The 13,408-nt window shown below is 32.8% G+C and overlaps 1 protein-coding gene across 3 annotated transcripts in view; it reads left to right on the top strand.

The window, feature by feature from the left end:
* Fer (fer (fps/fes related) tyrosine kinase) overlaps positions 1 to 13,408 on the top strand; it is a 368,631-nt gene that overhangs the window by 268,745 nt on the left and 86,478 nt on the right. For all 3 annotated transcript variants that reach the window (XM_013513026.1, XM_005382177.1, XM_005382178.2), the window contains one exon: positions 7,898 to 8,021. In XM_013513026.1, the coding sequence (XP_013368480.1) occupies positions 7,898 to 8,021 (124 nt within the window). The remainder of the gene's footprint in view (positions 1 to 7,897; positions 8,022 to 13,408) is intronic.

Raw genomic sequence — 13,408 nt, 5'->3', positions numbered from 1 at the left:
AGTGAGAGTGGATCCCTCACGATTAGGATTAGTGACTTTAAAAATGAATCACACTAAGTAGACACATTTTTGCCCTTCTGTTCCTTCCATCATGTGAGGACATAATTTTCATCCTCTTTGACAAACAACATTTAAAGCACTGTTTTCAAAGCAGAGCCTAGGCCCCTCAGATAGTGATCTTGGACTTCCAGCCTCCAAAACTGAGAAATACATTTATGTTCTATATAAATTACCTCTCTTTGCTGTATTCTAATAGCAGTACAATCCTGAGAGACCTGAAATTAGAAAACTTTTTACGAAAAAGTTCATGACATTTGAATGGACAGTGGTTCCTTGATATAAGACCTAAATCATAGGCAGTTAAATCAGACTTCTACCCAGCAATGAACACAACAGAGTGAAAAAGCAACGAATGAAATAGGGGACTTTGAAAAACATATCTGATATGGAGTTAATGTCCATAATAAATAAAGAACTTCAACCTAATAACAGAAAAAAATGTGATATATACATACTCAGCCTTAAAATGAAGAAAATCCTGTCATGCCACACCATAGATGAACACTGAGGACATTATATTAAGTGAAATAAACTAGTCATGAAAAGCAAGTAGCTCATGATTTCACTTATGTGAAGTAGCTGAAGTAATCAAACTCATAGAAACAAAAGTAAGATGGGAATTATCAAGGGTTGGGAGGAGGGTTTGGGAGAAGCAGAGAGTTGTTTAATGGGTATAAAATTCCAGTCATGTGATATTAAGTTACAGAGATATGTTGTACAATAATGCATATAGTTAACAATATTGAACTGTATCCTTAAAAGTTAAGAGAATAAATGTATGTGGTTTCTATTACAATATAAAAAATTGAGAAAGGAGATGCCTGTTTGACTTTTCCCTAGTACATACATTCCCATCTCTGCTGGAATGTGTGCTTTTACAAGTCCTTTAATGTAATATTTTTGGAAATAGTTGATTTCTTTGTCTGATCATGTAAATTCTGTGACCAGTAAAATTGTATAAATATGAAGATATAACTGTACATTTCTAATTATTTTTAGTAAAAAATCAGTATCACTGATAATCATTTAGGTACCCAAATGGCTCTATAATATCTAGCCTATGATAAATTCAATTAAAAACTCTAAAAATATTGCTAGATTTTTAAATCATTTTATCATTATAAATTTAAATTCCTTCTGGATGCCTTTTTGTCCCATATCTCTTTAAAAAACTCAAAGTAACCTTGAATTAATGCCTTTTTTCTCTGTAGGTTTCCTATAGTAGATAGATATCAAAATGAATATTACATTGATCTTTTTTATTTCAAAAATGGCATCGTAGTACCAAAATATATGAAACATGTCCTGGAGGTTTAAGAGGCAATATCTTATATATCTGATATTCCTGTCCATTTTTTGTCTTTATACTTTATATCAAAGGCAGTATTAAGGAAGGATAAAAAACAACAAAATATAAAAGAGCATAGTTTCACATTAAAATAGGAAGAGAGGCATTTCTTGGCCTACATGGCAAACACTGGGTTATGGATAGAAAAGATAACTTGGAATTTATGACCTCAGTGTGATGTAATTGTGCATAAAAATGTATGTCAAGACATTTAAAAATGAATTCATTATTCCACCTTGCCAATCTTCCTTTCAAAAAAAACCTGAATTCTAGTGCAAAAAGCAGAGTTAAAAGTAAAATATTGATTGAATGTAGATAAAACAATCATACGAATCATTTCAGTGAAAGGCACTACAGCTAGATGGAATACTGAGAAATACCCTTAGGATAATGGCCAACAAATGTTCCCACAAAGAGCTAGGTAATAAAATGCTTAGTCTCTGTAGGCCATACAATCTATTGTAACTCTGCCACTATAGCATGAAAGTAGCAATAGATAACTTGTAAAGTAATGAATCTGTCAGTTTTCTGGTAAAACTTTAGAGGCCAAATCAGGCAAGGGGCAGGATTTGGCTCCAGACTTTAGTTTGCTGACACTCACTTTAGGATTTCAATTTTGCTAAATCGTCATCTTAAAGTCATTATGCCTCGGTGATATGTGCACACCCATATTTATAGTAGCACAGTTCACAGTAGCTGAATCTGGGAAACAGCCCACATGCCCAACAACAGATGAACAGATAAAGGGAATGTGCTATTTATATACAAGGGAATATTACTCTGCCATAATGAAAGATAAACTCGAGACATTTTTAGGTAAATGGATATACCTTGAGACCAGAATCCTAAGTAAAATAAACCAAACACACACATTTTAATATTATATTGTTTCTTTTCTGTGTGAAACCCAAGGTATAACTAATGAGCAAAATAGAGGATAGATATTAGGAAGTAAGAAAAACTTGTTCAAGTGGGAAGAGGGGCACAAAATGTGGGGGGTGGACTTAAAGGAGAAAAAGAATTAAAAAAATTGAGCTTTTCTAAATGTGGGGAGGCTTGGAGGGGTGGGAGGGAAAAAGGATTAAAAATGGAATTGAGGCATGTCATGTACATATTCACCATGATGAATGTGTTCATTATGTACTGCAGATATGTACTAATGAAAAAATATGCCGTGTAAATTCAGTTCCTCATATACAATACGGAAAGGCTGGAGTGGATGATCGCCAAAGTTTTTCTAGTCCTAGCCTTCCAGACTTTTTGGGAGTTGGCTGTGTGGGCTCTATGGAAGTTTATAGCACATCTGGCAAGATTAAAGCTGTCGTCCTTTGAGGCAGCAAACTAAAAACACGGGGAAGTGCACTGTTTTATTTCACTGAACTTGTGTCATACCAGGTGATACTCTCAGATATTATCTGCACAAGAGAAACCAAGGCTCTTGCCCTTCCGCAGCTTTGGTAGAATGTGGCCATTAAGGAACCTTACCTGAAAAGGTTTCTGCCACACTTAGGAAACCCACACACCCAGCTCTGCATTTTGGCTATCTGAATTCTGCTGCTTAGGTAGCAAGCTGAACAATAGGTGCTTCTTTCGAAAGAAGAAAACATATTTGGGAATAAAAGTATAGTATATTCTTGTAGTCATTTTCAGTTTTTCACCTTTTATCTTTCTTATCTTTCCCCCACGAACTAACTCAATTCTACCTTATCACAGAGTCTTTGGAGATCTAATGTTTTAGACTTTCTACGGATAGTTCTTAGCATATGCTGTCAACACCTCACTCAACAACTAGAGCAAACTCCCAGCTAACCTCCTTTTCTGTGCATCCCGTCTCTCCTAAATATGCCCGACGTGTAGCAGCCAGTCCCCTCTGCTGCAGTGGTGCCTTAGTCCTTTCCTCTTCATTGACTTGTTTGGGTTACATTCTCGTACGTAAAATCCATTCGAGTTAGCATTCAGCATTTATGCTTGCCATGTGTTTTTTTCATGCTGATTTTTGATGGGCTGGCAAATAACCATAATTCTCATTACTGGTGGTTACAGAACAAGATTTTTTAGGAAGGAGAACTCTGAATAATGACTTGAATGGAGCCCCCAAAATAGCTTTCTATAATGTGATGTTTACTATAAGTGCTAGTTTATTTTTAAATATATAATTGAGCACCACTAAACCAAACAGAATTCTGAGGGAAGAAATTAATATCCTAAAAACAAGAGTAAATAATTACATGTTTTATGTATCACTAGGGACTCTAGTATATCTTAATTCAATAAACTTTAAAGTTGTTTCAAGCTAAATGAAGATCTCTTTGATTCAATGATAAGAAGTCATTGGGGCATTGCTCTTATGGTCCCTTTTTCCCAATTACAAATTGATACATCAGTATTCTTGTTTATGTAGTGATCTCTAAGTTGTATTAAGCATGATCAGTTCCTCAGAGCCCCATTAATAGGTAAGATCAAGTCTTTATAACAAGGAGTATGGGAATTTTAAGGAACTAACTATTGAAAATAATAGGTTTTCATTCTTTTTTAAAAATTTGTGCAAATAATGAGTGTTTATTGAATTTCCTGCTTGTTGTAGACATTTAACTTTTTAATTCTTAAAGTAACTTCAAAATAAATGTTGTTGTATCCACTAAATTCTTTGTTTTGGTAGTATAGAAGATATATTTTGTGATGCTAGTGATTTTATTAGTTCATGTAATGAAAGCTCTGTAGGCAGTATGTAATCCAGTGGCTCCAGTGTGTCAGCAAGGCTAGTGTCTATTCTTCACTGTCTTCTGCTTTCCATAAAAGCATCTTATGATACTTTTCAGATGCTTTCGTCCTAAGACTGCCTTTGTTTGCAGTATTATGTACTGTCTCTCTCAGTTGCACTGTGTTCCTTTTCTCTCAAAAATGCAGTATTTTTCACTCTTCCAGTATCTCTTTGCTTCAGGGGCCTAAACTAAGCCATGTACCTGTCCCTGGACCAATCACTTGGCAAGGAGGATGGACTTTATTGGTTTAGTTAAACCATCTTCATTATTGAGGGTGAAGTTGATACACACTGTAGAGGTGCAGTCTTCAAAAGAACACTGGGGTAACTATTTTTTAATGCAAAATAATTTAGATAGTAAATAGTAATGTGTATTATGTGGTAGACAAATGCTTACAGCTGTACACACATTTTAGTTTTAAAAACTATCTGAGAAATAAGTGGTATTAAATTTCTATTGTACAGAGCTTAAAAAGATTAGAGAAATTACCAAGTCCACATGATTAATCAGACCTAGGTCAGTCTATTTATATTATTTTCATCATCATTAGGACATGTCCATAGTAAACCAAAACTCGGTTATTTAAAATACATTAAGTATTATCTTAGATTATCATCATTGCTGTAGAATTTTAGGAAATTTTATCCTTTCTATCCTATCTTGGTTTAACGTGCAGTGCATCTATACAGAAATAAGCCTTGTAAAGTAGAATTACAAAGGAAAGTTACTTGTCTTCTTTTGCCTTTAAGCACAAGATCCTTATTGCAGTGGTTAAGTAGGTATTCTATGCCATGTGCATCAGGTGTGTGTGTGTGTGTGTGTGTGTATATATATATATAACATGCAAACATATGTAGACTATGTGCTGTATATATGAATAGAGTATATATCACAAATTCTGAGAGGGTTTTAATTTGGCAGCTAAGAAAATGACAAAAGAATTGGTTGAAAGACACAGGCCTTGCCCTCTAAACCTTTGAAATAAATGCATCATATATTAGTCTCTGGTTCTTAAGAGTTATAATCAAATATTGTGCTTAAACATTTCTGGCTAGTCTGAACTATTTTCTGCATATCTTTAGTCCTCTGCCTCTGGGGTAGTTTGCGTCTTGCTTTGGGGTTCCTACTGGTTATACTTGCACAAGGTTCAGACTTTCATGCCTGAATCATAATTAGTTAAGATTTACCAAATGCCTTACATCGATCTGGTTTTCTGCCAAGTAGCTGGCTTGGACTATGGAAATAGGCAGTTCTGCTCCTTCATTTAAGATCACCATCTTGTGCCTCCAAAAACTAAAAATGGGAAACAAATTTAAAAATTGTGCCTCTAGATTTAATGATTTTAAAGAAGAATTTTTTTTCTCAGGCAGAACTTTTGTTGGATTTTTAAAATGACCAGAAATCCCTTCTGTATCTTTGGCTTTGTCACAATATTTTGAAATAGGTCCTTATGTCTCTAACTTGCTGGTTCTTTATTTACCTTATTGAGTTGACAGCATTTTTGCCCAATTCTAAATGCTTGTTAAATGTTTTCTTTATAAATATATATTATTAATCAGTGATATTTGATAATTTGCTAAATAATTTCTGTGTTAAAAATAATTTCAGCAACAAATATTAAACAGCATTTGTTAACTAACAAAGTATTGAACAGCAGAGATGCTATTCCTCCTCAACAGACGTACTGTTTGCAATCTGGGAGGCAGGGGGAGGGCGCACTGAAGAAGTAAATTGTAAAAGGGCAATATTAGACTCATAAAGGTCCTAAATAAGAGCTAACTTTGGAAAGAAATGCTAGCATAGCATAACATACCAAAGTTACATTATGTGTTCATTTTAAATCCAATTGCAGAACAGAGCTTTTCATCTGAAAGTAATTCTATCACTTAAAAACAATGCTGTGTGATTTTGAAACCAGAAGGTTGAACTTTTTCTAAAACAGGCAAACATTTATCTAGCAAAAGAATTGATACGTGAATATGGGCCCAAAGGAGTATCTTGAACTACATATTGATTATAAGTCCATTTTAGTGGACAGTTTTGATAGCTATTAAAGTTCAGACGTTTATGATGACTTTTTTAATACTGACATTATATGTTTTGTTCAGACCTTTAAGCTTAATAGAAACTTTTAGTAAATCATTCAGGAATTTAATAACCTTGGTATTCTTGTAAAATGAATAGAAAAAAATGGTCTAACACCTTTAAGTTTACTTTTTAGGATAAAGCGTATTGATTTTATAAATGGCCCACCCAAATTTGTATAACACTTGGTTCATAAGATAAGGTTTTAGAAAAATGAATATTTTGAGAGATAAGCAGGTATTTATTGTACAGATATTCTCCTTTAAGAAAAGCCATTAAGTCTTCATGTCCAGGCCTTTTCTATATAAAAAAGCATAGATCCCTGCTAAAGCGGGTAAATAAGTTCGCAAAATGGCAATTAAAATGCTAATCTCTCTTACAGAACTCCATTTTAATCTGTCTTACAGAACTCCATTTTAACATTTTAATTCCATTTAACATGGGCCTAACAGAGGAAATGTGAATGATTAAAGAACATGTACTCCATTCTAATATATTTAACTTCTGTGTACTTCAAGAAACTATACTTAACCAAAGGAAAGGAAAAATAATAAGATCCAGCTTTTAAAGTTATGTTATAAATGAATGCAAATGTTAAGGCTGAACCATTCAATATAGTAGTCACTGGCCATAGAGGGGTCTTGAGGTGTTGAAATGTGGTTAGTATTTCTGAATTTTAAATGTCATTTATGTTTACTTGATTTAAATTTAAAAACTGATACTTAATTTTTTGGTGGAAATTTTTAAGCATGTTTAGAACAGCTTAATATATATTAAATCTATTCAATTGTTTTATGAAATGTAAATATTTATCAAATATTTCAGAAGAAGATTTGCATTTAAATTAAGGTATAATCATGAGAATAAAACAGTATATCCCAGAGGCTTTGTATGATAAAGAAGCAAAATATCTCAAGCATAATTTTTAGATTGATGCATATTGGTACAAAATATTTTGGCTATATTGGGATAAAGAAAATATATTTTTAAAATCAATTTTACCTTTTTTAACATTATAAAATGTGGCTAGCAGTAAACTTTAAATTACTGTTTAGATTGTATTATATTCATCTTAGACCATAGTGTCTTAAGTTTTTCTAAGACATAACTAGAATTTGTTAGTTGCACAGAAGTACAGTTATGGCCAATGATTAAACCTTATCAAAATGATAATGTTTCTCTTTTTGTCTGTTATTACAGAGATGGTGATGTGAATACTTACAAATTTTAATTAATCACTGAATCTAGTAACTAATCTGGTATCATTTAATTTTCTCTTTAACTCATAATGATTATCATCTTCCATTAGTGTTAGGGAAGATCAAATTCTTTAGAAGATTTTAGTGAACAAATTGTTGAAAATCATGACATGAAAGTATGGCTTTGACAGAATATGATTATGCTTTGGGTAATGTGCAGTGTAAAGCACTTACAGTACCTTCACAGTATCTAGAAAAGCTTATGGTGTCTGCTTTCTATCCAGCCATATTCTTTCCATGTTTAATTTTATCCCCTCCAAAACAAATGGGGGCAAAAAGCATGGCCAATAATGTAATGCCTTTTATTTTGTCAGGTATCCCTAATAGGCTATAATTGCAAGTTTCATCATAAATTTCTCTCATTGTTTTGTTGATTCCTCTAGGAGGTGATTTCCTCACTTTTCTGAGAAAGAAGAAAGATGAACTAAAACTCCAACAGTTAGTGACATTTTCCTCAGATATTGCTGCTGGTATGTTTTATCTCGAGAGTAAAAACTGTATACACAGGTAAGGAGAATATTTATAAAGCATTTTTCACCTTTTTACTAGAATGCTAGAAAGTGGTATATTTGCTATAATGTAGTAGTAAATATATTTTATACAACATATATTTTCATGGTGGTGTTTACATTTTGTGTGAAAACATTCTTTGCTGGTTGCTATGTTCACAGAAACACTTGTTTTCCTCTTACTTGACTAAGTACCTAATTACGCCATAACTTGCCTCTTATAAGTTTGTTTTGTAATCATGAATAATAGTGACTAGACATATACTATAATTTAGTAATGTTAAACTACAGCCTTATAATAAAAACTGTTTCCTATATTACTTATTCTCATTCTTCAAAATCATGTAACAGAGTAAAACAATAATGAACGACAGTGAATTTGGCTAAGGTTAGGAGCTTTTAGCATACTAGTTAGAGTATTTCAAAGGAGATTTTAGAAAATATTCTGTGATTATCCATAGTGTCTTACTGTATAATAGATTGTGGTTTTTTTTTAGTTGCTTGTAGTCACAAATGATCTTTACTCTTGAATGTCAGTGCAGCTAGAAATCTGTTAGAGAATTCATGTCAAATGCTAAATATGGCCAAGTGGGGAACAGGTGTGGTTTGTGTTCACTGGAAACAGTGCATTGTACCTACATAATACTAGTGCAGGGTTCATGTCAGAGTGAGCTATTATAAACTACCCAAACTGGTTTAATTATGGAAGTACACTTTTTTTGTGAGGTTTCTCATTTTGTGACCTTTGACTTGACATTCAGGTAGCACTGTATAATACATAAGTACAGCAAAACAAAGTTATCTTCACCTTTTCTATATGTTTATTCGATCTCAGTGGATATTCTTGACCATAATTTTCCCAAAACATTTTGCTCACTATTTAGTTCTGGAACTGAAATGGTGACCTAATTTTCAAATATGGCTCAACATTTACATACATCTTAAAATGCATTTCAGTGAAATTATTTTCTTGGAAGTTAAGACAACTAAAACTTAGCCACTGTCATTGTATTTGTTTCACTTTCTATAAACTATCACGTTATAAGAGTTTTATTTTTGAATACTTTAAAAGCATTTGAATTCATAAAAGAATTGTATTATAATTAATGTTATAAGGGGTAAACATTGTTTTAAATTACATTAAAAGTGTGTTGAGATATTAAGGTCTTTTTCCTATCAAATATTGCATCAAGTACTTTGGTTACTATTTTTTTCAGACTATTAGGCAACCTATGACTTTAAGCCATAACAAATCACATTAGGAAGAGTATTTTATCCATCAGTTACCAATAATATTTTAAAATTTTTAATGCATTGCAGTTGAGGGAACCATTGTTTCAATTTCTTGCTACTTGCAATGATTACTTTTTTCATAAATGGATGTTTTGTTTTTTAATCATTAGCATTAAAACCATTTCAGGATATAAATGGTAGTTTTTAAAAATTTATCCTTTGCACCAAATCCTTGTATTTTCTGTGGTAATGTTGTTGTCCCACCTTGCCTTCTAAGATTTTTCATAGGATTTTGAAAGTCAGCCTTGCTTGACCACAAATGCCAGCAGGTTGTGCATAGACCTGTAGCTCTTGCCTGCTGGTAAGGGTTCCTGACTGAACATCGCGCACAGTGTCACTGAGGGCAGGTCTGCTGAGCAGGTTTCGGCAGTAGTGCCAAATTCTGCAAGCAGTAGCAGCTCTCACGTTGAGAGTTCCAGCATCAGCTACAGGGAGTCAATAAGTGATTATTCACATCTGAGAGGCATAACACACAAGTGCCGAATCTGTCATGCTTGGCACAGAGTATCTTGTTATCTTCATTCTTATAAATACATTTCTAGTTTTTAAAATGTTTGATATGATTTTTCCTCACTAACTACTTTGTAGTAACAGTATAATATTTTTGTTACCACTTCTATTGAATTCTTCTAAACTGTCTTTTATCTTATTTCTGTTGTTAGAGATGAGAGCTAGATGAATCACGTCTTCAGCCACTGATCTTTTTCCCTTCTTCAAACCTGTGTAAATGCTCTTTTACATGAATTTATTGTTCTCTTTTCACTTTAGTACCTCACCAATACATGGTATTATATTGAGAAAATAAATCATTCTTTGTGTTCAATTTTTTTATAGTAGCAAATTGTGTTGTAGGACCTGTTCCTGTGGCCAGCCTGTAGAACTATTGCTCTGACAGCAGTAGTGATCACAATAGGATAAAATTCTACTTATTTCATTTATAGTTGACTTCATTTATAGTTAAACATTTAAGATACATTATCAAAGAAATATCAAAGAAAAAATATACAGTTCTTAATATAGTGGAAATTTATTTTCCTTTGGAAAATTTTCTATAAAGTATTTCTGAAATTAATTAAAATATAAAACATGATCAAAAGTTTCTTTTTAGATAATGAGCAAAAGCCCTAAATCCCATTTCTGACATTCCAAAATATTACTAAAATAAATGCATATCTCTGAATTATAGTTTGTCTAACAAATTCAAATAAAACTTTATGTTATAACAGCTTATATATTTTTGTTGTTACTGACTAGAGGGCACTAGAATTCAGTACTTGAAAATATTTATAATTGTCTCACCCAAATATTGTCTCACCCAAATATAGTCTCTTTACCTCTGGGGGGACATATTTTTTTCTAACTTTTCTATTTTTATTACTGTGAGAACAGAGCAGTGTCTTGTTATAGAAAAACAAATATGACAAATATGATAAATATAAAGTAGAAATGTATAATTACATTAAGAAATAACTTCAATTGTTGTTCTTGTGAGTTCTACTTCCAGGAAATACTCTTAAATTAATACTCTTAAGTTCCTAATTGTAACAGTTTCCCCTTATAGTTTGAGGATTCCTGGATGTCTTGTAGTTTTGTTTAGTTTTAATCACCTGCATTTTCTTTATAATTATTCTTTAAACCAATGTGCAGTTTTCTTCATACTTGTATTTTATGGGATTATTTCAAATACACTGACCAATTTTACCCTTATGACATTTATGACAATTTTACAAATTGACATTATGGTTTATTACTGATGACCTCTTTTGTAGAATATATTTTTATTTGGGGTTATACCTTTGATGTTTGTTTGATATCTATGGATATTTAAAAGGAGATAAACTATTGGATATGGATTCTAGTTAAATATCATAGTAGCACATTGTGGGAACATTTCTTTGTTTCATACTATTCAAAGTCACTATCATTTTCAGAAAGTTTTTAGGGGGGTGAGGTATAATATGATTTCGTTTTCCTTTTTAAATTTTGGACTGATTCTACAGTTTGATAGTTCTGTTTGATTTTTTGATTGTGTTGCATTTGTCGTGGAGTAAGAACAAATTCAAGTCTGTCAGACCACATTTATTTTATTACTCACTCAGGGTTTTATATATTCATTGAGAAATGGAGTTTCCAGTACATGTTGAGCCTTCCTAATCTGAAATGCTCTAAAATCTGAAAAATTTTGAGCACCAAGATGATGTCACAAGTAGAAAATTCCATAACCTGTGGATGTGGATAGTTGATTATCTGTACCAAGGGATTTCCAATAGGAAAATCATGGCCCCTGCCTTCAGATGGATACAACATAAAAATTAATGCAAAGAGATAATCAGTTTTATGTTAACATAAATACATTGTTTTAGGAATAATATTAAGACTGTGTGATATGACCTGTTGGTATAGAAATTGTGGGAACTGTCAGGGGAAGCTTTGCAGAGTGTAGTGAAACTTGATGGATGAGTGTTTTGTTGGGAAGGAGGAGACAAAGTATTCCAGCTACAGAAAAGTTGAAAACATAGTTAAAACGTCGTGCATGAGAAGGCATCACTTCATCAAGGAACTGATGAATTGTTATTACCAGGATGGGAAATTCAAAGGAGATAGGGCTGAATCAGGTAAACCGGAATATTCTCAAAAGCCGTGTATATCATCTAATTTTCTCTAAGCTGGAGGAATGAATATACATTCGGATTACTTTAAGAAAGTAGAAGTGCTGTGGTTTTTAACTGGAAAAGTACTTTGAACTTCTGGAAAAGTAGTTTAAACAAAGTTACAAAACTGATAAGTGTATAATCTCATGAAAATATGTAAGTATGAGACCAATTTTATTTTTAAATTTCACTAGAGAAACTAATTTAGGAAAGTTCAGATTGCCCAGAAAAGAATAACATTTCATTTCCCTCATGTGTTCTACAAGCAGATTGCCTCATCCAGTGATTCAGCATATCTACTTTTAAAAATAAATGAAAGATTCCATTTCTACCTTATTTTTTGAGACTTCTTATTTTATGAGGTAGAAAGCAACAAGGGACCAATATAACATCTCTTCCTGTCCTTCTCTCTGTGTTCACTTGGGCTTTTATTTCTTTCTCTACTGCTCCATTTCCCTTTTGTTCTAAAGACTACATCCCTCTACACGTTTACAAGAGCTCTCAAATGACCTATGATTCAATACTCTATAACCATCTGGACACAGTCTTTGTAGCATTTTCCCCCAGTGATCTTTGAGGATTTTTTCTCTATTTCTTAAGTAGCTGATCACATGTGTCTGAGCACTTCCTAAACTTTGAATGTACTAAAGAGGTATTTTATACCTAATATATTTAAGTAGGAGGACAGCAACAAAATCAACAGGTGGAAAAAATGTATGCATATAAAAATGAAATCATTTTTGATCTTTCTGAGCCCTTCATCATTTCTAGTTCATGATCTACCATATACTCAATAGCAGGCACTTAAAGACCACTTTAAGTAACTGAAGCCAAGAGAGTTTCAGTGGAGGTCACCCAGACAATTAATGGTAGGGCTACCGGTAGATCTTGGATTAGCTGACTCCGTTCTAACATAGTTCTCATTGCAGTGCCAGGGTTTTACTTTCTCATTGTAGTACAACTTGAGTTTTCCTTATCTGAAGTGCTTGGGACGATTGGTGTTTTAGATTTCAAGAGGTTTTCATATTTTTGAAACATTTGCATATATATAATGAGAAATGTTAGGGATGGGGCCTAAGTCTAAACATAAAGTTTTATTTGTGTTTCATATACCCCTTATGCACATAGCCTGAAAGTGATTTTATAAAATATTTTTAGCATACCTGTGCTTTGACTGCAACACTTCACATGAAGTCAGGTGTGGAATTTTCCACTGTGTTATCATGTTGGCTCCCAGAAATTTTCACATTTTGGATCTTAGACTAGCCATGTTCAACCAGTAATCCTAACAGCTGATACTTATGAAAGCTATGTTGAGCACTGGACATTGTAATTAGACTTTTAGATGCAAAGTTGAAGAATGTGGACTTTCGGGAGGATAGTTATTTTTACGTGTGTTGTTCACCATTGATTCCAAAAGCTTAGAAATGGACCTGGCACT

This window comes from Chinchilla lanigera, unplaced genomic scaffold, assembly GCF_000276665.1.
Source record: "Chinchilla lanigera isolate Chin_1 unplaced genomic scaffold, ChiLan1.0 scaffold00017, whole genome shotgun sequence".
Lineage (NCBI taxonomy): Eukaryota > Metazoa > Chordata > Mammalia > Rodentia > Chinchillidae > Chinchilla > Chinchilla lanigera.
Note: the sequence above shows the minus strand (reverse complement) of the source record. Positions and strands in the feature narration are given on the sequence as shown.